General features: G+C 35.2%; 7 protein-coding genes across 11 annotated transcripts; 2 read left to right on the forward strand and 5 right to left on the reverse strand.

Moving 5' to 3' along the window:
- Positions 1 to 183: 183 nt before the first annotated feature.
- Positions 184 to 994, forward strand: LOC117573724 (60S ribosome subunit biogenesis protein NIP7 homolog). Its single transcript, XM_034257094.2, has 2 exons — positions 184 to 308; positions 366 to 994. Exons 1-2 carry the CDS (start codon positions 253 to 255, stop codon positions 850 to 852), a joined length of 543 nt encoding a protein of 180 aa, XP_034112985.1. The 5' UTR covers positions 184 to 252; the 3' UTR covers positions 853 to 994.
- Positions 995 to 1,344: 350 nt separating this feature from the next.
- LOC117573720 (nicastrin) lies at positions 1,345 to 4,697 on the forward strand. 3 transcript variants are annotated; one of them, XM_034257089.2, is made up of 8 exons: positions 1,345 to 1,487; positions 1,633 to 1,723; positions 1,817 to 1,912; positions 1,969 to 2,676; positions 2,741 to 3,557; positions 3,617 to 3,828; positions 3,905 to 4,115; positions 4,422 to 4,697. In XM_034257089.2, the coding sequence occupies exons 2-8, from the start codon at positions 1,666 to 1,668 to the stop codon at positions 4,444 to 4,446; spliced, it is 2,127 nt and encodes a 708-aa protein (XP_034112980.1). In that variant the 5' UTR covers positions 1,345 to 1,487; positions 1,633 to 1,665; the 3' UTR covers positions 4,447 to 4,697. The 3 variants fall into 3 exon arrangements, 2 of the variants coding, with proteins under 2 accessions (XP_034112980.1, XP_034112979.1); XR_004572715.2 differs by lacking the exon at positions 1,345 to 1,487 and adding an exon at positions 4,253 to 4,353 and having other exon boundaries at positions 1,531 to 1,723; XM_034257088.2 differs by lacking the exon at positions 1,345 to 1,487 and having other exon boundaries at positions 1,530 to 1,723.
- LOC117573721 (histone deacetylase 11) lies at positions 4,619 to 6,148 on the reverse strand. 3 transcript variants are annotated; one of them, XM_052006416.1, is made up of 3 exons: positions 6,068 to 6,114; positions 5,751 to 5,894; positions 4,619 to 5,665 (listed from the first exon to the last, which is right to left on the reverse strand). In XM_052006416.1, exons 2-3 carry the CDS (start codon positions 5,867 to 5,869, stop codon positions 4,846 to 4,848), a joined length of 939 nt encoding a protein of 312 aa, XP_051862376.1. In that variant the 5' UTR covers positions 5,870 to 5,894; positions 6,068 to 6,114; the 3' UTR covers positions 4,619 to 4,845. The 3 variants fall into 3 exon arrangements, with proteins under 3 accessions (XP_051862376.1, XP_051862375.1, XP_034112981.1); XM_052006415.1 differs by having other exon boundaries at positions 4,619 to 5,694; positions 6,068 to 6,112; XM_034257090.2 differs by having other exon boundaries at positions 4,619 to 5,694; positions 5,751 to 6,148.
- Positions 6,149 to 6,178: 30 nt separating this feature from the next.
- On the reverse strand, positions 6,179 to 7,933 carry LOC117573723 (putative carbonic anhydrase 3). Its single transcript, XM_034257092.2, has 7 exons — positions 7,705 to 7,933; positions 7,296 to 7,649; positions 6,963 to 7,113; positions 6,828 to 6,907; positions 6,447 to 6,529; positions 6,313 to 6,335; positions 6,179 to 6,246 (listed from the first exon to the last, which is right to left on the reverse strand). Exons 1-7 carry the CDS (start codon positions 7,822 to 7,824, stop codon positions 6,194 to 6,196), a joined length of 864 nt encoding a protein of 287 aa, XP_034112983.1. The 5' UTR covers positions 7,825 to 7,933; the 3' UTR covers positions 6,179 to 6,193.
- LOC117573722 (carbonic anhydrase 2-like) lies at positions 7,931 to 9,384 on the reverse strand. The gene is made up of 5 exons (XM_034257091.2): positions 9,233 to 9,384; positions 9,018 to 9,169; positions 8,819 to 8,909; positions 8,271 to 8,690; positions 7,931 to 8,197 (listed from the first exon to the last, which is right to left on the reverse strand). Exons 1-5 carry the CDS (start codon positions 9,318 to 9,320, stop codon positions 8,010 to 8,012), a joined length of 939 nt encoding a protein of 312 aa, XP_034112982.1. The 5' UTR covers positions 9,321 to 9,384; the 3' UTR covers positions 7,931 to 8,009.
- Positions 9,385 to 18,762: 9,378 nt separating this feature from the next.
- Positions 18,763 to 21,560, reverse strand: LOC117575278 (carbonic anhydrase 2). Its single transcript, XM_034259419.2, has 5 exons — positions 20,719 to 21,560; positions 20,479 to 20,600; positions 19,982 to 20,072; positions 19,526 to 19,788; positions 18,763 to 19,470 (listed from the first exon to the last, which is right to left on the reverse strand). Exons 1-5 carry the CDS (start codon positions 20,783 to 20,785, stop codon positions 19,105 to 19,107), a joined length of 909 nt encoding a protein of 302 aa, XP_034115310.1. The 5' UTR covers positions 20,786 to 21,560; the 3' UTR covers positions 18,763 to 19,104.
- A 95-nt stretch (positions 21,561 to 21,655) lies between these two features.
- Positions 21,656 to 23,394, reverse strand: LOC117575277 (protein spindle-F). Its single transcript, XM_034259418.2, has 2 exons — positions 22,544 to 23,394; positions 21,656 to 22,477 (listed from the first exon to the last, which is right to left on the reverse strand). Exons 1-2 carry the CDS (start codon positions 23,277 to 23,279, stop codon positions 22,089 to 22,091), a joined length of 1,125 nt encoding a protein of 374 aa, XP_034115309.1. The 5' UTR covers positions 23,280 to 23,394; the 3' UTR covers positions 21,656 to 22,088.
- Between the last annotated feature and the right edge of the window lie 738 nt (positions 23,395 to 24,132).

Raw genomic sequence — 24,132 nt, forward strand, 5'->3', positions numbered from 1 at the left:
GAAAAACTGAGTGAGGTGGAAAGAGGCTATAAATAGGCTATAATACATTAAAAAAAAAGGTCTCAGGTCGATATAATTGTATCGATATTTGGCGGTAGTTGCAAAGTTATTTTCGCATATCATCGATGCTTGCTATATAAAATCGATGTAATAATCAAAATTATATTCTTCGATAGTTCTATCGATGTTTTCCCACCTCTAGTAGAAACACATGCTGCCCATGCTAAGCCGTATTTTGACTGACTAAACGAAATGAAGCGTTTGACGGAAGAACGTACAAAAGTTCTCTTCGAGAAACTAGCAAAATAGTATGTATTACAACCAATTAACCCTTTTAAAATGAAAAATAACACCTTCTGTTGCAGCATTGGCACTAATGTTCAGCAATTAATTGATCGACCTGACGGCACTTACTGTTTTCGTGAGCATAAGGATCGAGTTTATTATGTTTCAGAGCGCATACTAAAATTAAGTGAGTGCTTCAGCTACAAACAAATAGTATGTGTTGGGACTTGCTTTGGGAAGTTCTCTAAAACCAACAAACTGAAATTTCACATCACTGCGCTTTACTATTTGGCACCCTATGCCCAGTATAAGGTGTGGGTGAAACCTTCCTTTGAGCAACAGTATCTGTATGGCAATCATATACCTAAATCTGGATTGGGTAGGATTACAGAAAACGCTGGACAATACCAAGGCGTGGTTGTCTTTTCGATGAATGATTTAGCTCTCGGCTTCGGTGTTTTAGCGCGCTCCACAACCGAATGCAAAACGGCGGATCCATTGACAACTGTTTGTTTCCATCAATCTGATATTGGAGAGTACATTCGGGCCGAGGATTCTCTGTTTTAATGTTCGTTACTAAGGAAGTTTAAAAACTTAATTTATCAGTTTAATGGCTTTATGAACTGACAATGCTAATAGCTGAAAAATGGAGAACAAATTCAGTTTATTTTAAGTACATATTTAATGAAAGTTATACAAATGAAATAAGTGTAAATATGTATTTTTAATGGGGCTTACATTTTTTTTAAGTTTTTCTGCTCATCTTGGCTTACTGACTTAAAAAATAAAAAGAAAACAAATCAACCGAAAATTAAGAAATTTTGCAACACTGATAACATTCGATAAGTGTATTAGTTGACTACCTTTTTCCGTTTTTTTTGCTTTTGTTCTTTTTTAGAGGATCGCAAAGGCATTTGAAATAATTATACAGCGCCAAAATTTATAAATGCAATCAGCTGATTTCTACCTATACTACACGTTTTCTCGATAAATGTACCTGAATGTTAGCCAAAATACGGTCACCTTTTTTAAAAAATCATTGTTCATGATTCGGCTTTTATTAGTCGTTCCTTTATACACCCAGCGGATTATGAAAGGAAGCTGAGTATGAAATTTCAGAAATTTCCAATAATACAGTTCTGTTTAGTCTAAATAATATATATAAACACACTATAATAAAGCCAGACTCAGACTACAGTGCTGTAAGTTGCTAAATGAATTGTTATGAAAAGTGACACAGCACTTCCATTGCCAACATAACTTTAAAATACTTATTTTAAGTAGCATTTACAGTGTATTCTCAAAAGTAGAATGCTTACAGCTAAATTTGTTTTCGTTTTGCCCTAGTGCATAGAATTTGAATAAATAAAAGGCTTTTCAATGGCGAACTTGAAAACAACTCCATTATGGCTGCTTTTATTGCTTCAAGTGATTATTGGTAAGTATTTGACTGAGTAATATTTTCAACACATTTTATATAAAGAAATCGATTGCTGACTCATATTTGCATTTGGATTTATTTTAACTGAAGTTCGTGGCGAACGTACGCGGGATACAATGTATCAACCAATTTTGGGCGCCAGTTGCTTTCGCCGATTAAACGGCACACATCAGACTGGATGCTCATGTGAGTAGATTGAGATGTACAGTGAAACAGTGGCTTATTTACTTCTTATGATGCAGCGACTCATTCCGGATCTGTCGGCGTTTTGCACTTGATCAATTACGATGCTGACCTAGACTTTTTGCTTGGGAATCCCCCTTCACCGCCATACGCGCCGATGATCCCGCCACATCTATTCACTAGGAGCAACTTGTTGCGTCTAAAAGAGGCCGGACCAAAAATTATTTCAGCTGTACTGCTGATAAACAAATCGGAGAAGATGCAGCAGTTCTCACATGAGCTTTCTTGCCCAAATAAGTACAGTGGAATAGGAAGGGGCGGCAATAGCAGCGAGACCTGTGATGAAAGCAATACTGCTCTCACTTGGAATCCTTGGGGTACAGGACTACTGCACGAGGACTTTCCGTTCCCCATCTACTATATAGCCGACTTCGATGAAATACTCAAGTTAGAGAACTGCTTTACCAAGTTCAATAGTGTTAACTTCGACTCGCAAGCATTGCGCAGCTTATGCGCTGTCGAAGTGAAGGCATTCATGTCGGCAGCTGTTAACTCGGAAGTTTGCATGCGTCGTACCAATTTCATCAACAATCTGGGGGGTAGTAAATACTGTGATCCTTTGGAAGGTCGAAATGTTTATGCTACATTGTATCCCCGAAATTCGTCTGAATTTATTGACGAAACTAAATTGCGTAAGTCGAATCCCGCCGAGAAGTTCATAATTATTTCATGTCGCTTAGACACCACAAGCATGTTTGATGGAGTGGGTAAGTCTCTGATCCTGCGTCTACAGAACACTTTAATGATGATAATCACACTGTTTTTTTTTAGGTGTGGGAGCCATGGATTCGCTCACAGGCCTGGCGACGTTGACAATCGTGGCGCATATGTTGCGACAGCTGCTGCCGGATCAGAACACTTTACCAGATCCCCATCGAAATGTTCTTTTTGTGGCATTCAATGGTGAATCCTATGATTTCATTGGATCTCAGAGATTTGTCTACGATATGGAGAATCTGAATTTCCCCCGCCGTTCGGCACAAAGCACCCCAATTTCATTTGAGAATATCGAGTTTATGCTAGACATTGGCACTTTAGACGACATTCGCAACATTAGGCTGCACACACTTCACAAATCTTCGACGGTGGCCCAAAAATTACTACAGCAGCTTAATCGTTATGCAAAGTCTTCTCTCTATGATTTTCAATTGAACATCGGATCTAATGCTGGCTATAACATGCCACCAACGTCAGCACAGTCATTTCTTCGTCGAGATGACAATTTCCCGGCTTTTATATTAAATGCATTACCTAGCAATAAGTACTATCACTCGATATATGATGATCGAGATAATGTTGGGTTTATGTATGCGAATACCAGCCAAGATTATACAGCTTTGACTGATGTCAGCGACTTTAAGAACTTCAATGCTAATTCTCTTCAAATGAAAATTCGAAATGTGTCTTCAATAGTGGCTATGGTTCTTTATGAGACTTTAACTGGTCGACAGTATGAATACAAAGATGTGGCCAATCCTGTGTTATCCGATGAGTTTTTCTACTGTTTCCTTCAGTCTTCCGACTGCCCGTTGTTTAAAGCTTCTTCGAATCCGGATAGTCCCCCTGGTCTACCACTGCCCCCCATGCGGTAAGTGTTAATCTAATTTCTTACTGTAAGAGTATAAAATACGATTTGAGTCGACCCAGGTACATAAGCGTTTTGGGAGGCTCGCAAGAATCATCAGGCTGGACATATCGCATGCTGGGCTATTTGTTATCGCAGCCGCAACCACAAGTGCTAAAAGAGAATTGCACCCAGTTGCCTCTATTTTATTATTCTGGCTTCAATGGTACTGGGGAATGCCGTCTCACCACACAGAACTACACTCATGCTTTAAGTCCGGCATTTCTTATAAATAGTAAGTGTAATGATAACACAGTAGGAAGGGACCTTCTCTATATAAACTCAAATTAATAATGATTTTTGCATTTCAGATTATAATTGGAGCTCAGGCCAATACTCTACATGGACTGAATCAACGTGGTCACAATTTAGCGCTCGTATTTTTTTACGACCTTCCAAGATGCATGAAATCACCATTTTAAGTATTGGTATTGTGGTATTCATCATATCGTTCTGTTTGATATATATCATCAGCTCACGGTGGGAAGTACTTTTTGATGATGTACCTGCTAGCAATGCAGCGTAAGTTTTTTGCGTTTAGATTGGAATATGGAATGAATGGTTCTTGTTAAGAATCACACTTTTTGTAGATATTGTGCATACATTCAAATTCTTATTTCGCCGTCTTTTAAATTAAATTAATTTTATATTATTTTTAGATTATTTAATTGACGTTTTTTTAATTAACTCTGCTGGACCAGCAGCACAATCTACTAAAGCGTCTTCATCTATCAGCTGTGCATGCTAAATATACTTCGAAGTACATAGTTATCTGCTTTGTAAAACACTAATTGTGTGTATTCATATTGTGTGAATTTTGTTTTTTAGATTTCCGCCTCCAACGAATTGTTAGTGCAAAATTATTGCTTGCATGGACGCAAATAAAAATTGAAAGAAAACCAGGATGAATTAACAGAGAAGACACTAAAAAGATCTTTTAACGTTTAAAGTTAAAGCGTAGGATATAAATAATTATTTTAATGTATGTATTTTTGTATTTTAAACACATAAGAATAGCATATTACTTGTATTATAACATCGTCAGTTTTTAATTGTACTAATTTGCCAAATCAAATTAAACAATAAATTGATCTAACAATCTGATTTCAGATTTATTATATATATGTTTAAAGGTTTGCGTTGCGCTGTAAATTTTATACCACCTTCTCGTATAAATACTAACTCTTAAATTTCATTCATTGTTTCTAGCATAATTTTTGGAAGGTTTATGTCTGCTACTTGAAATACTCATTTAGTTTGCCCTCAGCCATCCTTGCCGTCGAAGGTTTACAATTGAATCGACTATTACACGCTTCGAAGACTTCATATAACCACCGCTTAGTAACATGACCACAGGTATTCCAAGAGCCCGGAAAGTACTGAATACCATGAGGTCCCTTTCAATAACACCATCTGCGGTAATAGCTAAATTTCCCAGTGGATCGCCCTTCAAAATATCGGTGCCAGCATTAAATATTACAACATCCGGCTTAAATTCAGATACAGCTTGCATAAGGCAACGATTTAGTTGCCCCAAATAATAAGCATCTTCCGTCATATGCCGCAATTCAACTCCGCAACGTATGGATGGCTTAGCTTCGTTGTCTTTTGGATATATGGACGCATTGTACATATCTAGTATGTATACAGAATCGACGTTCTTAAAATCTCGCTCGTGACCATTTCCTTGATGGGCGTCCAGATCGATAATCATAGCTTGTTTCACGCGAACTGATTCCAGTTCAAATAAACGCAATATTAGTAATGTAATATCTGCATATGGGCAAAAGCCACCTCCCTTGTAGGAGCAACAGTGATGAAATCCGCCACCCAAATTAATAGCCCAACCATACTCCAAAGCCAATTTACCAGCTAATATTGAGCCAGCTGTTTGGTATCGCATCGGTCGTAGGTATCCACTCTGCACAGTGAAATTCGGCATAAGGATCAGGGCCGGAACCTCTGCAATGCCAGCGACATTGGCACTCCATTTCAGGGATTTCAAATACTTGGGAGTGTGTACGCGCAGTAGCTGTTCCTTGGTAATCTCTGTGGGGCTGTAGAAATCCCCACTGTTCAGAGTTAATTCTGTGCACAACAACTGAAAGAATCTCGAAGCAGTAACGACATAAAATCATGATATGTCATGTGAATTACCTGGTGGACATGCTTTCCTTTGGCTGCATCGAAAGGATGAAGCTTTTCGAGACCAGCAAAGTGAACTGAATAATTCTTTGAGTAGACAATTGGCAACTTATTCCGTACCCATATGTCATCCGAACTCATTTTATAATCGGTTGGCTATTTTTTTATATCGAATTGAGGATATTAACTCACTGATTAATTACAAAAGCTGCCCGAGGTTAATAAAATACAATCGACCAGCTTTTGCAATAATAAAGAGTGCATAAACTCATTCTGTTATTTATTTATTTTTTTTAATATCACATATCAATTTTGATTTTGGATTTTACCATATTTACGCTTTTTCTTATGATTTACCAGCGTGTAATATAGATTTCGCCAGATACTATTTTGCCTATAGCATAATATACCAGTTCTCCTGTAACTACATAGTTTTGGTTACATTGTATTTGTGATCAAATTTGCGCAATTTCTTGAGCTCTTGTTTTTAATTTAAAAACACCACTCACTGAAAAATTACATGTGAACATCATTTGCCATATTCATTTCAAATGTTAAGGGTATTTTCACGCACCCGATGTTATTTTATCTTGGCATCTGTTATACAATTATTTAAACAAATAATTAAATTTCAAATTTAAATTTATTATTTATTTTTAAATTTTTTCATGTAATCATTGAGAGATTTTGTTTCGATAATACACGCACCGATGATTAAGTTTTTGTATACTGCGGTAATTGTTAACTAGAGGACTCCCGCGATAATCTCTTAGTGACCAAAAGCTCTTAATCTGAGTAAATTTTAACTTCAGTATGAGTATATGTACAACAACAATTAAGAATGTTGCAGTCCAGTGTGCTCGACTGTGAGATACCCGCTATCCATTTTCAAATGCAATGCTATTATTGAGCTTACATATGTATGTATGTATGTATGTACCAAGGTGGGACTTTTGCTTTCAAGTTACGCTAGCTGATTTTTTTTCGATTTGTAGGGACAATGCAAATATCTGAAACAAACTTTTTTTGTTTGCTCTCTCAAAAAAAAAGGATAGCGGGTATAAAAGTTAAAAACCACTTGTGGCTTACATAATTTTCGGATACATTTATAGGCTTAGTAAACACAATCCAATTTACAGCCTCACGGCAAGGTGGTGTAGTAAGCGAACCTACAAAAAGTTTTGTTCGAAAGTTAACGATTAAACGAATACAAAATATACGAACCCTTATATACAAAGAATTCGTCCCTTTCCACGTCTTTTACAAAATCTCTTAAACAGAAATTACCTCGGAGGAGCCTCGTTTGTTTAGCATTTCTCACATGAATCAATTCATTAAGAAGTCTGTTTATAATGCTAGGTTCTCGTTTGGGGTGCTAATTAAAGGGTGCATTATAGATATGTATATATATGTATATATATATGTATATGTATGTATATATTTATATATATATTTAAATTAATATTAATACATGGGTTCGAGCATGTATGTTCGTATAAACCCAACATATATATGTACATATATACATCCTCTTGCTTTCTATAATAAATAAATTACCGGTACAGATCTTAACATTAGTGACAGAACTACGAATCCATCGTTTGCCATTATGGCATCATTTTGCAAGGCGTATGCACAATTTTGATGCAGAATATGCATTTCGGCGTCGTATCGGCAGCAGTTTATCATGTGCTCAGAGCCTTTGTTTTCTGGGGATCCCCAATGGAAGTGTAACTGCACGGCCTTATAGAGGCACTTGAGTTTACAACCGCAAACTGCAGGTTGGTTGCCATCAACTACCACAGGTATTGACATAATCACAGTATGTCCATTATTGGTGATTTTTAGGGGTCCAACCAACATTTTGTTGTAGTTTATAAATTTTAATTTTTGCGCCAATGAGGGGATTGCCTAATAGAATATGATGTAGCTTCAGTGTAAGATACGATAAGTTAGATACACTTACTGTTTCCGTTGACAGTGCAACAGGGGATTGCTTTTCGCCTTTTTTCACATTCCAATCTTTTCCGTGTTTATCATAATTAAAAAAATGTGCTTTTGAAAATCTCCTCAGTGCAGGATGCATTTAAAATCACTTTCAAAATTAATTCCGCTTGCCAAAAGGGTGAAAAAATATGTTACATAAATTGAAAAGTTTCTTACGACGTCAAAATCATTACTGATTCATTCGATTAAGTTGCAAATGTCAAGTTTATTTTTGTTTGTTTTTTTTTTTTTACATTTTATATTGTTTGTTTTGTGTTGATTTAATTAGAGTTGGCGGAAAGATATGGTTCGATTGTTGATATCCTGAAGCTCGCGGTAGGTATTGATTAGTGGACGACTCCTTGAGTCTTGCAAGTTCCAAAGTTTAGCGATCTGAGCATTTGGATAATCTAAGACATCTTTGAACACGGTCCAGGTAACTGATTCAGCGCAGTCCGGTGTAGTTAATGAGCCTTTATAAAATTGTGATTGCATGACAATAAAAGCATATTAACGTTTATAGCTTTTCGGCCAGAGAGTACATACCTTGATATGTGTAAAACTCTCCAGTCACAATGTTTCCTAACAATTGTCCCACATTAAACATTCCTGTGATAGTGGTATTGGATTGGTATGGGATAATTCGTGGCAATGCATTAAATACTTTGTTGAGACCATAATGTTGTGAAATTGGTCTTGGGCGAGCTCTGAACATAACTCCCAGGACAGCAAGGCCATCTGAAAACGCACTGGCTTCTCCTACGCTTAAGTTAGCATACCTAGTGTTCTTATGAACAATGTGCATTTCAACATCGTAACGCTCAAAATTGATTGCATGCTCGGAACCCTTGCTGTTGGCAGAACCCCAATGAAAGTGTACACTCTGTGCCTCGAAGACGCCTGGTAGTAAACCGCCACTGATGGATGCGCGTTCTCCTCGTCGTGTTGGTGGCAATACCATGTTCGCTGCAAGTATTCGAAATTAATGTTTTATTTTTAGGAGCATAACAATGAAAGGTGATCGTGTGTATGTTCAAATCAGATCTAGCGAAATGGATGTATTTTGTAATCTTATAATAAATGAGAGATCACACCTGTATGTCCGTTGTTCACTAGCACCAATGGAGTTTGCAGTTGTTGATTGTAGTTTTGGAATCGAATGCGGGGAATAGAGACCACATCGGCCTATTGAGACGGCAGAAATACATAAAAAATATGCAGGTTTTTTTAATGAATGAACTTTAAAAATCGCAGATTTGAGCACTTCTCTCCATAATCACTTATGGTACTCACATCATCGTAAATTAAATCAATAGGAGATTGTTTTTGCCCACTTGCACAAGTTCCTGTCCAGTCGTTGCCTTGGTTGTCGTAGTTGTACTCTCCAGCAGCAATTTCCAATGCCTCATCAGCCTTCAAATCACTGAGATATTCAGCAGTCAATTCTGCATAGTTGAAAGTTTACGAATGAATTAAATAAGTAATTAGTCATAAGTTTAAGAACATACCAAAATCGGCTAGTACACAAGCAAAGCTTAATGCTAGCAAATGCAAATGCATCAGCCTAAAATCTTTACAATGCTTTAAAAGATTCATTTTTAGAGTAAAAATTTGTTATTAAAAATTTGCTCAAAACACACAATGCACTGACTAACGTTTGCAAGAAGACTGCAGCTTTTATAGAAGCGGGCACAACAATTTATAGGTGCTCTGGCTTTTCAAACTCATCTTCTTTATGCGAGTATATATGCAGATAAGATCACTTCGGTTCGCTTGTTAGGCCTAGTGAATTTGCATAGTAATTGCAACGCGGTTTTACAGTTTGCATTGGGAACCAGCTCAATAATTGACACTGTCGCATCTGCTGTCTTTACATTCTAATTTGCTCTACTATCCTGAACGTAATCGTATTAAAGCCATTGAATTCTTTACTAGCACTGTTATAATAACTAGAAATGAAACGTCCTGTATAAACATACATACATATGAGCAAACAGGAAACACAATGAACTACAGTTTTCGTGAGTTAATATCTTATTGAATTTGATCGTTAAGTTGTCAAATGTCGAGTTGAATGCAATATAACAGGTTTCTATAAAACACATATGCAAAATCATACATTTGCTTAAAATAGAAGAAAGTAAATATGAGGCCCCTATAAGCTCTAAGTTCAATGGATTTTGATAGTAAATTCAAAATATATGATTTAAATAGATAAATATATTTACATATATATATATATATATATATATATATATATATATATATAAATATTTACATATGTATATATAACAGGTAGAATGAGGCATCTCCGACCCCATAAAGTATATATGTATATATATTCTTGATCAGCGACAACAGCCGCGACTATCTAGCCATGTCCGTCTGTCCGTCTGTAAGTCTGTCTGTTTGTTTCAATTTTCTGCCACACCCACTTCCGCTCCTGCAAATTGACAAAAATCGAATAACAAGCGAAATTTTAAAGCTAGAGTCGAATTTTGGTAAATATAATATTAACTATAGCCTTTGTGATTCCTGAAAATTTGGTGGCGATCAGATAAAAATTGTGGATGTTATTTAAGAATTACTTTTGTATGGGCAAAAACGCCTACTTACTAGGGGTCTTAATCGCTTTGGCTGAAAATCTGGTATATTTTGCACACTATAGTATATATTGCGAGTAGTACCATATCAATATACCAAATATGTATATAATTTAGTATAGTTTTGGTATAATACCGCAATATTTTGAGAATAATACCGCAATATTTTGCTTTTATTCAAAATGGGTAGCGGGTATCTCACAGTCGAGCACACTCCAGTGTAGCTTTCATAGGACACACGAAGATATACCTTGTTTTTGGTAGGGATCAGATTTTAATATCGATATTATTCAAGAAAATAAAATTTTGAGCAATTAGCACTACAGAGTGACAGTACAACTTGCATATTCCTATTATTATACCCGCTACCCATAGGGTAGAAGGGTATTATAACTTTGTGCCGGCAGGAAATGTTTGTAACAGGTAGACGGAGGCATATTCGACCCTATGTATATATATTTTTGATCAGCATCAATAGCCGAAACGATCTAGTCATGTCCGTCTGTCCGTCCGTCTGTCTGGTCGTATGAACACCTAGATCTCAGAGACTATAAGAGATAGAGCTATAATTTTTTTCGACAGCATTTGTTATATTTGCACGCAGATCAAGTTTGTTTCAAATTTTTCCACGCTCACTTCCGCCCCCGCAAATCAAAATAAAAAGACTAACAAGCTTAATTTTTAACTACGAATTTTGGTGTATTGTCTGAGTTGCTTTGGCCGACAATCTGGTATATTGCTATATATTTTGAATGTGGTACTATATCGATATAACAAATATACCGTTTGGTATTTTTTACATTTTTGTAGCATTTTCGGTATATTTGGAAAATAAAACCGGAATATGTATTTTGCTTTTATTCAACATGGGCAGCGGATATCTCATAGTCGAGCACACTCGAATGTAGCTTTCTTACTTGTTTATATATATAATTTGGATATATATGTTGGATATTATTAGATATATCGTTAGCTATAGATTTTAAATTTAGTAAGTTGTGATAAACTAATGACTAGTTTTATTATAATGTAAACATGTTGATAACCAGTGTAATTTTTCATTACCCTAATCTTCAAAACTTGGCACATTATGAGGAAGCTGAGTTTTAAACGACGTTTAAAAACCCATTAAGTATATATAGACGATACCTAATCCACTAACACGTGTTAACCTATTACGAGAGCGAGCTGATATATAATGGGTCTTCCTAAAAACAATTTTTTCGACATGAAAATTCTTTAGTTTGCGAAATAATATTTTGTTCTGCAGTATGTAATGTTCAATTTACCCTCAAACAGCCCATAACATCGGTAATATTAGGTCGTTGACAATTTTAGTTTTTAAACAACAACGGTTGAAGAAATTCAACCATCACCATCCTCTGTTGAGATCGTTAGTGCTGTAACGATAGAAGAATCGCCTCCAGCTCCTACCTCAGTTGTCCGCAACACATTAGTTGCAGTGCCACCTCTTAAGCAGATTTTCGTTTCAAGGCTTTCCCCTGATACGACATTTGATGATGTTCGGGCTTATATTAAGTCCAAATCTCAAGCCAGGGTTAAAGTGGTTAAATTTAATTTCTCGTACGAACGGGAGATTTCATCTTTTAAAATAAGTGTTTCCGCTGAACAATTTAGCATGATGTTCAGTAAAGAGTTTTGGCCGGAACACCTATTAGTTAAAGAATTTGTTGCTAAAAAGAAAAATCGGTCTCCGGTTTCTCTCCCTAGTAGTGGCAAGAATTCTATTTCAAAGCCTTCTTCTATGTCTGTCAGTTCAAAAAACTAAAATCCTCTTTACTTCTTGGCTATCAGAATGTAAGAGGTATTTGCAGTAAACTCACTGACTTATATTTAAATAGAGTATCTTTCCCTTTCAATGTCATTGCCTTTACTGAAACATGGTTAAAAAATGACATCCTTGATACGGAAATCTTTTCTAGTAGATTTTCCGTATACAGACGTGACCGCAAGGTACGTCGCGGTGGTGGGGTTTTAATTGCAGTAGATACTTAATTCAGAATTGATTGATCACACTTCTGATATTGAGCTAGTGGCTGTTAGATTATCCTTGGTAGCTTAAACATTTTTATTTCTTGCTCATATATCCCCCCTGCTTCAGATGATGCTTTATATTTAGCTCATCTTTCTATTATTAATAACATTTCTAATATGCTTTCTGATCGTGATCACTTTATAGTCCTTGGTGATTTTAATATTGCTGGGGTGTCATGGCATTGATAGTTATTGATAGTCTCTTCGGGGTATCATTGTCTCAGATTAATGGTATTCCAAATTGCTTAAACAGGTCTCTAGACCTTGTTTTTGTTTTAGACCCAGATTCATGTTCTCTGTCGAAAATATCTCCTATATCTTCCCCTGAAGATCCTTACCATCCCACTTTGAAAATTATGTTGGAACTCCCATTTATTGCATCATGGTGAGCTTTCTCGTTATTTTCGGAAAACCGATTTTGAGAAACTTGCTCTTTGTCTACGAACTTGGATATAGCGGTTGAATTTTTGTATTCTACTTTGAACTCGCTATTTGATGCTTGTGTTCCATCAAGTATTCCACATTTGTCGGATAAACCCTTATGGTTTAATAAGAAATTATCGAATTTAAAAACCGTAAGTCGAGACTTTACAAAAAATTCAAGGGAACTGGCTCTTCTTTTGATTTTCTCCGCTATTCTGTTGCTCAAGCTGCTTTTCGCACTCATAACAATGAGTAGGTGCAGAATATGATTTCAGCGTGATCCAAAGCGATTTTACGACTTCGTTAACTCGAAGCGTAGATCCGCGTCATCACCAGCATTTGTGTCTTTAGAGAATATGACAGTATCTAATGGTCATGATGTTGCCGATTAAATTGCGGACTTCTTCCAAACGACATATTCTGTCCCAAGTTCTCAAAATTCCATTTCTTATCCTTATCAGTTAAATTCATCTAATTGTATTTTTGGTTCTTTAATTACTGAAAGCTCTATTTTAACGGAACTATTGGCTATAAAACCTGTTTTTTCGGCAGGTCCGGATGGAGTATCTAGTTGTGTGCTAAGGTATTGTGCTGGTAGTATCTGTAAACCGCTTTTTAAATTGTTTGAATTATCCGTTAATTCATGTTCTTTTCCTAAAATCTGGAAAAAATCATACATTATACCTATCCTAAAAAAAGGGAGCAAATCTAAAGTTCAAAATTATCGCGGTATATCTAAATTGTCTGCGATTCCGAAAGCATTTGAAAAAATTATAACTTCTCAACTGCAACATCTGTGTAAATCTATAATTTCACCTTACCAACATGGGTTTGTGAAGTCTAGATCCACTTCTACTAACTTATTGGAGTTCTCTTCTATTGTAATTAAAGGATTCGAGAATAAAATGCAAACAGATGTCGTTTACACCGATTTTAGTAAGGCTTTTAACTCTGTTAATCATCACCTCTTACTGTATAAGCTTAATGTTTTAGGGTTTCCTCATAGCCTAATTGAGTGGATATCCTCATACCTTTCCAACAGAATTCAGAATGTTTATTATAATGGTTTTGTATCTAAATGTGTCCAAGTCACTTCTGGTGTGCCCCAGGGCAGTCATTTGGGTCCTCTATTGTTCACTTTGTTCATAAATGATCTTCCTTCTGTTATTGAGCATTCCCGTGTACTTGTGTACGCCGATGACGTTAAGCTTTGCCTGACATTTAATGATAGTCTTGCGAGCTCACTGTTACAATGTGACCTTAATCGTCTAGAATCTTGGTGCAGAGTAAATATGTTACATCTCAACTGCAATAAGTGTAAGTTTATGACCTTTTGTAGAGGTTCTTCCCAGTTAAATAACTATATGTTATATGATACTTCTCTTGAGCGAATTGAAGGTATGAATGACTTAGGGGTTCTGCTTGATGCAAAACTAAAATTCGATAAACATATTCTGTCTGCTGTAAATAGGGCCACGGGTGTTCTGGGATTTATAAAACGCTGGTCGAAAGAGTTTAATGATCCCTACATCACTAAGACTTTGTACGTCTCACTGGTTCGTCCTATCCTCGAGTACGGATCTCTTGTCTGGAATCCCCAGTATAGGGTTTATCGAGATAGGATTGAATCGGTGCAGAAACAATTCTTATTATTTGCTCTTCGTAGTTTAAATTGGAATCCTAATATTAGATTACCACCGTATCTCAGTAGACTTTTATTACTAAACCTTCCTTCTCTTTCTGACTGTAGAACTATGCAAGGTGCTGTTTTCATACAGAGACTAATTAATGGTTAAATAGACTCTTTGGAGCTGTTAAGTCAAATTAGTTTTGCAGTTCCTGTCAGGATCACTAGGAATTTTCTTCCTCTTCTCATTTCACGTAGATCTACTAACTTTGCTTGCCATAATCCCTTCCGTATTCTGTGTGTGAACTATAATAATCTCAATAGCGTAGTTTGCTCTAGTAAATCTATTCCTTTGCTTAAAACCTTATTATTAGCTTATTTATCGAGTATTTAATTGTTATTTATCTTATTATACATATATTCTAACATGTTTTTAATCTAATTTAATTAGCTGTCCAGCGTCTTTTAATATTTATTCGCGGTTTTCGTGTAATGCATGCTGTTCACAAATTTATTTTGTTTTGTCCGCTCGTGAACAAGCCCGTGCTTGGTATTGCTGGGCCACTTGATGGTACTGCCGTTAGTACGACAACGTCCAAATAAATAAATAAATAAAATAATTGGGACACAAGTAAAATTGATCAAATATGGTGGATATGGATCCAACCCGCTAGACAATTTTCCTAATTTTTATCTTCATTATTATTATATTACTGGTTACATTACCTATTGCCAATACAAACAAAGAAAAAAAACAGACTAATTTTCGTTAAACTTGTGAATTGTAGTATCCAGCAAAATCATAATTTCTTTAAAAATAATTAACTGATTTCTTACCTAGGGGCACACCCGATGGAAATAAATTGAATTACGTACTATTAGGAACGTACCCTATGTAGGACAAGCAAGTGAAATCCCTATGTAAATAAATACACATCATATCAAAGAACACAATATACACACATAAAATAAACCAAGAAAGCTACATTTTGATTACCGCTACCAATTTTTAATAAAAGCAAAATATTGCGGTATTTTTCTCAAAATATATCACAGAAATACAAAAAAAATATATAAAATGGTATATTTTGTATATTAATATGATACTACATTGAAAATGTACTATAGAGTTCAAAATATACCAGACTGTCAGTCAAAGCAACTACGATCCCTAGTATGTAGGCGTTTTTGTCCATACAAAAGTATTTCTTTAATAACATCCACAATTTGTTATTCGAGTTTTGTCAATTTGTGGGGCAAAAGTGGGCGTGGCAAAAATTTTAAACAAACATAACAAGTGATGTCGAAAAATTTGTATGTATACCTCTATCTCTTATAGTCTCTGAGATGTAGGTGTTCCTACAGACAGACAGATGCAGCTAGATATATATATGTACATATATAAATTAACAAAATTGATTAGATTTTGTTTAAAAAAAAAGCCAAGTGCTTTATTTCGAAGTTGGATTAGAACTAACTTAAACAATCTAAATTATTAAACATTAAAGCTCTGCTGCTAAAGTGACTTCTTATGGTTCGTTGCTGTCGCGTTCGCTGTCGCTGCCGAATGTAGCCACTGCATTTGTCGCCCTGGGTGTTGGGTGTCCGAGGCTTGGTCCCACGGTTTGGGCGTTACGCAAGGTGCTGGCCATTGGAGATGGTTTCTGCTGACGAGGCGCACGTGGCTATGGTTATGTCTAGGTGCGCTGTTGGTTTGGTCGTTGCTCCCACGGTGCCTTATGCTGAGTCGGAGCGCGTGTTGTCTCGGTGCATTGGAGTGCATTAGCACTGGCGATGAATAGCTTTGGGTTTTGGTAATGTGTGGCCTTAATTTATATATACATTATAGTATCAGAGATGCCTTCTTATGCCTGTTACTTACATTTCCTGGCGGCACAAAATTATATTACCTTCTACTTTATGTGTAGCGGGTATAAAAACGGCAATATCTTTAAAAGTTTTGTAATCTTTTTTCGTATACATATACCATATTTAAATCAAGAAATTTTAAGGCAGACGTGGAAAAATACAATTATGATAATTTTATATATATACATCTGTCTGATCTCTCATAAATATCTGTATTTCTACAGATTTTTTGCTACTTAATGTGCTACATGGCCACAATGTATGCTAACAAGGCCAGCTTTGTTTTTTGAAAATATCGATCACTTTAGTGTTGCTGATTCTCAATCTACAAAATCCCATGACTGTCCTTTGGACTTTATAAAGGAAATAATATTTTGAAGACTTTGAAATATTTGCTGTATTATTTAACTTCGTATCTATGGATACATGCCGGACTGCTAAATTAAAGAAATCACTCTGTCGATAGCAGTACGCACAGTTCTTGTTGCGGAATTCTGATGAGTTTTATTACAAACGATAAGATTTACAGAGTGCACTTAGTGCTTGTAGCCCACCTTAGTAAAAAGTTAGCGATTAGATTGGGTCGTTCCTTTGCTTAAATAATGGTTTTATTTGGCTTACTATAACGAGAGAAGGTCTTACCTATAGTAGAGCTCAGAACGGGAATGAATATCTCAAATACCCTAATTTCCCATCTTAAGCAGACTTTGTTTTCTTTATAATTAGGTGTAGGATCGAGACCCTAATATTTTTTCGCTCGGAAAATTATTCCGAGGAATCGACAATTTTTCTTTTATTAGGCAAAAGTTAATCCAAACTGTGAACTGTATCATTGAGGAATGGTCGTTATTCCACTTTACACGACAGGCGTCGATTTATCAAGATAGGATTGAGTCGGCGCAGAAACAGTTTTTGATATTTTCTCTTCGTAGTTTCGTAGTTCTGATAGTCATATAGGGCATCCACAAATTACGACTTAAGCGGAAGAAAGGGTCTCCGACCCTATAAAGTATATAAATTATTGATCAGCATCAACAGGCGAGGCGATATAACCATGACAGTATCTGTACGCACATAGATCTCAGAGGCTATAAGAAATAGAGCTATAATTTTATTCGATAGTCCTTTTTTTGTGTGCAGATCAAGTTTGATTTAGTCGCCACACATACCTTCACAAAAATCGAAGAATTTTGAAGCTAGATTCACGATTTTTGGTATATGCAATCTAACAGTCTAACAGTTGTTTAAATAATAATTTTAGACGACAATAACCGGCTGCTGAAGATATTATGTACTATAGTATATTGTAAATGTAATATTATATCGATAGCCTCCGGTATATTTTAGAATTTTTGTGGTATATGAATTGGTATATCTTAAGAATAATATCGCTTTGTTGTTCTTTTACTCAAATTGGGTAGCGGGTATCTCAGCTCACTTGCTTTTTTTAAGAAAAGGGTCTAAGATCGGACATGATTCCGCTTTTATACACATTCGCGCATACCATATTGGATATACATATTAATTAAAATTCTAAGATATGTAGGTTATTCTCTTATCGAACAGAATCCAATAACTTACAAATGCTTAAACTATTTTTATTTTCTTCTACACATTGGATCGAATGGAATTGTGATTAATTACCTTCAATCAATTGCTAAATTTTTTTTGTGAACTTCATGAATATTAATATTACTAAGGTTTTATACTAATGGGGTGTGTATGGGAATCAATCAATGAAGTTGTGAATTAATACTAAAATCGATTAAACTTGTGATTGAGACCCGACGCATACAATATTGATGATTTATATATTATATTTACATACGCATTAATGTAAAACTGCTTAGGAGGCATACAGCTTATATGTATATGTGTATGTATATGTATATATATGTACAAGAATATTATTGAATAAAAAAGAAAACACAAAGAAGAAATATATGTATTTAATTCTGCATACAAATTTGGTTTTAAATCTTATTTATGATATATATGCATACTTTTATGTATGTGGTCTAAGTTGATATTAACATTTTGTTAACTTTCGTAACATACATATGTATGTATGTATATATATATATGAATATATGTACTATTCTGAAAGCCCTTTCTTTTATTTGAGTAATTAATTAATTAACATATGTTATGTATGTATGTAAATGTAAATGTAAATGTATTCACATAGCTGAATTCGCACATGCTCAGGCATCGATCATACTAATGCTTTCAGATTGAATTCCGTATAACATTCGGCAGTTAATGGTAGCAAATGATAATAAACCACAAAAAAATTTAATTCCCAAATGCCGTAGACAAATTCCAACCCGCCGACGACATATTTAATGGAACATTTTTGTACACTTGTATTTTTTACACTTTTTATGCAAGGAATTAAAAGGGAAGAATATAGAACAATATATTTTATTTCAAAAAGATCATAAAATAGCATAGATTGAATTTATTGTTTTGGTCGTGTTTTTCTTTTGCAGAGTACATACGTAAATATAGTAGATCATTTCTATTTCGGTGACAAACTATTGGAAGACATTAGGAAAGCCATTAATGTGTCTTAACACGATGGCTCCCAAAAACAGACAATTATTAATTTTATTATTAAAAAAAGTTTCAATAATAATTTAAAAAAATAAAATTAAGATAATCTGTCCAATAAAAAATGTTTGCTATATCATCTTAATACTGCATCTTAAATACCCAAAAAAAATGTGATGTACTTTAGACTGAATTGACGATGTAATAAGAAACATAACCATATTGTCAATTGACCTTAAACGAGTCCGTATTATTTCCGAAGATAATAATTACTGAGATTTATGGTGCGATAGAAAACAGGTCTGTTGTTGCGACGCTGCTGAGCACGGTAGTTGTTTTCAAGTGGATTTCCATTGACATCCAGGACTTGCCAAAGTTTCGCTGCCTCTGAGTATGGAATTGGAATAGGTTGAGGAAATACAGTCCAGGTGACAGCCTCATTGCAATCGGGGGTGGTCAAGGATCCCTTGTAGGTATAGAAGTTTCGAGTATTTAAATCGCCCAGCAACTGACCAAGCGTAATAGTTCCAGGCAGTTCACCTTCAGCATGGTATTCAATAACGTTGGGCAGTTCTGCGAACACCTTTCTTAGTCCAGGATATATACGATCCGGAGTCTTGAATATTGTTTAGAAAATTATCGATTATTGCAATAGACATGTTAAAACTCACCCTCGTTATCTTAAGCATAATGCCCAGAACGGCGATTCCATCTGGATAGTTTAAGGCTTCAGAAATATTATTATAGTGAGCGTTACGATGCACAATATGCATTTCGATATCAAAACGCCTTTTGTTAATTATATGCTCAGCTCCTCGTGTCGTAGGCGATCCCCAATGGAAGTGAACGCCTTCGGCTACATATTTTCCCTTGAGTAAACCTCCTGTTATAAAAGGCTTTTGTCCAATACGAGTCTCCGGTATGGCCATATCAACTATATAGTTACAAGTAAATTTGTATATATAATAGTAAATAGTCGGCCAATAAAATTATGGTTTTCAAAACAAATATTTTTAAATTAGGAAATAAATTTAAAATAATATATATAAATAATCTTCAAAACTCAAAATAAACCCAATCATATACATAAGCAACAAGGATATTGGAAATTTTTTTCGTCTACTTACCTGTGTATCCTTTATTTACCAATGTCAAGGGTCGATTGAGCCTCTCATCATAGTTTCCAAAGAAAATTCGTGGCAATGGCATAATAAGCGACTTGAGAAATTATAGCATAAAATAAAAGTTTTTATAGTAGTCTTTAATTTTGTACTCTACGCTGAACACAACTGTAACTTGTGGTTAAGACTAGCGAAAAATTGATACAAATTGTATCATTCGGAACATAAGTAGTTCCATTTAGTACATTAAATTAGCTTCCATCGTGTGCAACACCAGTAACGGATATAATGAAATATTTTTGCGCTCTTTGCTTTATGTCAAATTGACTAGTCATTATCGTAATGCAATTTTAATTTACGCTTTATTACAAGCATTACAATTGTACGATTGTATTGTGATTTAATCACTGCTTTAATAAAATAGTTATTATTGACATAATCGTAAGAGTTAATTTAAATGGAATAGTATAAATCGAATTATTTGAAATATATTGTGTTCTTACACTATCAATGGACAGCCTAATGGGGGACTGTCGTCGACCAGTCATACAAGTTCCTTCCCAATCAAGACCATGTTCATCAAAGTTCCAGCCGGAATTTGCACTACCGCTGCTAGTATCAATACCTTCAACAAAAAGAAATTTATTTCAAATTTAGCTTAGTCTAATTTTCACCCATGAGTTGAACTCCAGCTAAAATTTCACTTGGGCATCCGTTGCTATCTTGAACAAGTCGTCTATTACCATGTTTGGTCGGATGATACACGAGTGGCAGTAAAAAAAACAATTTATGAAACAGATTTGCATACATTATTAAAGCGTATTTTTCAACATTTGAATTTGAAATACAAATTGAAAGGCATTCACATCCGTTTTCGAATTCGAATATTTCCTTTGGCACTGTATTGAGTTGCTTGGACTACAGCTCAAGCGCAACTGAATTGAATCGACACTCACAACAAAACTTTTATACCAAAATTCAACTGCCCGTGAGACGTCACAACATTCGTAGACATCTGAAGACAGCACATCACAAAATTGCCGGTACAATAATCTGAGGTGATATCTGACCACCTCATGTTACCTATTCTAAAATAACAAACATCGTGAGATGTTTTATATTACAATTACATATGGTATGATCTATCATTTTATGTTAAATATCATTTGAGTTTGCCAAGAATCGAGTTGTTTTTAATAAAACATAAAAACACAGGCAACACATGATCGTACAATAAATGTAAGATTATTCAAAATTGAATGTGGATAACTATGTTTACTTTACATATGTAGATTAAAAACTCCTCTGCAAAACTTTTTGAAAATGTAGTTAGGCGAGCATTACTGACTGTCATTGGTTTAGAATCTATTGTATGTATGCGAATCATGGCTTTAAGAAATCTGCCTTGATATGTTGGACATACGATAACATTTTTGTTTCGCAATTATCAATATGAGCATATAAAATTTATTAAAAACAAGAGTTTTACTGTTAGGGCTGTGACACATTCATACATTGTCAGCCAAACCTACGAAGTCTTATACAAAGGTTTTTTCTTTAAATAACTTCTACAATTTTTATCTAATCCCCACCAAATATCTTAAATACTATAGTTATTATTATATTTTTGTCGATTTGCGGGGGCGGAAGTGGGCGTGACAAAAACTGAAACAAACTTGATTATCACGCAAACATAATACAATATTTCTTTATTTTATATAGTCTCTCAGCTGTATCGTTTCGGCTGTTGACGCTAATCAAGAATATCTTATTTATTTATCATATTTCTTTCGTTCTTTCGATAGATTGCTTATCAGAAACAAAAGATGCTGAATTTACGTTAAAAATGTGTATACACAATATTTATAAGATAAGCTAAATCAATACTTTTGTTTTCTTGAAATGTATTGTGATTACATGACGAATTTTATTTTCCTTTTCTTTTTTAATATAACCCTAACCTACCAAAAGAATTAAAAGTTTTTTTAAATATATATTTACTTTTGAAATTGTATTACCTGTGACACTGTTTTTGAACCTTAAAATTTATGGATCAGTTTGCTCTTAGCTATTGTCATTAAATGTATGTGGTAAAATAGAACAGGTTGTTGGATCAAAAATCGCCAACAGCATGAGAAATAAACTCGAACTGCCGATCCACGCTGGCATCTGCGTCTGGTGTATCATCAATGAAGTGCATTTCGACGTGTTCCTGAAATGCCTTGAAAGGCACTTGGCTAGAGTACAACTTGCCGCACATTGGGCAAGTTTTATCTATGACATCCGCCTTCAGTTTTTCTTGCAATATATTAGAGCGGGGCAAGGATCCTTGTGATATGGTTGGGTGACCAGTGAAGGTGTAATGCAATTGGCTGCTTGTGGAATTTTCACAGTGATATGCCTTTAGATCGGTGGTCAGTCTCTCTTCCGTTTCTAAGCTCTTATCGGCCATTTCCGGTTTGATTGCAGAGTTTTTCGCACAGTCAGGGCAAGGACGAAGAGCTTGAAGAGGATGGAGTAAAAGTGAGCTGCATTAATTTGATAGTTAAGCACAAATCATTGGCTTACCAAAACGACTTTCCAGCTGAGTATATACTACGTTAAGCGTTTGTTGCTGCTTCATGGCTTCACGACGCAAGTCCTGTAATCCCTCCATGCATTTTCTCGCATCGATATTGGCATCTGGATCACTGATGGCATCATTCACTTGCAGTCCATACGCATAGGCTAGCTCTTCGCCAGTATCAAAACCAGCCAACGTAATATCCTCAAAGCTCCTTTCTGATATCACCTTCTTCCGCAAGTGTGGATTTGGTGAGTGCTGAGTAAATGTTTTGGAGCGAATTAAATTTAGATTGTGATTGGAGCCCATAGAAGCATTAACTGTTCCAATATCATCCTCTTTTGGCAATTGTGTTTGGTAATTATCTTTCGATATTTTCGATAGACGCGACCACAATTTGCGATTTTCATCAGACACCATATTTATTTGATGCTCAAGTTTCTCCTTCTGTCGTAGCAGTTCATTCACTTGACAACGCAATGATACAGCGTCATCACTATTGTCTTCAACTTTAACCTGGGTTATCTTATTTGTCAACGCCTTTTCATACGTGTTCCCGTCCCGCAGGCGCTGATTCTCATCCTCTATAACTGACACCTGACGCTGCAACTGTATGCACCGTTCTTTCATTGTTTGGAGCGCTACTTGTAATGCGTAATTCATTTTGTCGTTATTCGTCGAACTGGAGCTTGCTGTGCGTCCTGATGTGCCTTTGTCAGTATTTGAGTCCATTCTCGACATTAAAATTTTTCAAATTTATCGTAATGATAATTTACTTTTTTAATATTTTATCTATTCCGTGTTTTCATTTTTTTTAATGTGCAGTGACAAATGCCTGCTATCGATATTGATCGATATGTTTGTTGAGACACCAATTTAACAGCACTTGTATGCCTTGTACTTCATAGCCTATTTCCACTGCACCAACAAACCTCGGTTTTGTGTTCGATATTTCTACGTTCGTTATCAATACTTGTAGCTCGTGAACGTAGAAAAACTGAGTTTTTTTCTAATGGGTTTTTACATGGACCGAACGTTACATTCGTACTGAACGGAAAAGAACCGAGAAAAATCGAGTTTTTTGGTCATTCTTCCTATATAAAAACCTATACAAAATTTTTTACCTTCGTGAGTTTTGTGAAAATATCGTTAACGAACGTAGAAATATCGAAAACACATTTTGAGTAATCACGCGTTACTTTATCGATGTGGCAAGGAAAAAGAGCTCACCACCCAACCAACAGCTGATAATTAAGTGCGCCAAAATATGAAAATAGAAATAAAAAATGTATTTTGCTTTTTAAAACAAATCTGCGGTAATCTCGTGGAGCGGCATTTACGAAGGAATATTTTTGAATTGTGGGATAAAAATTTGTAGCCATTGAGGTCTGTACAAAAAACACATGCATATATCAACGAATGTGTGAAAAGTAAAAGGTAAATGTATTTATGTAAATATTATATTGTCGCCAGAAATTCTACTTATTGGCAATGGGCTATCTTCCATTAGAAATTTCTCCATTTCGTCTAAATATTGAAATTTAAATGTTTTCCATTTGACAAATTAACGTAGTTTTTTAAATTATTGGCTAAC

Source organism: Drosophila albomicans, chromosome 2R, assembly GCF_009650485.2.
Source record: "Drosophila albomicans strain 15112-1751.03 chromosome 2R, ASM965048v2, whole genome shotgun sequence".
NCBI classification, from domain to species: domain Eukaryota; kingdom Metazoa; phylum Arthropoda; class Insecta; order Diptera; family Drosophilidae; genus Drosophila; species Drosophila albomicans.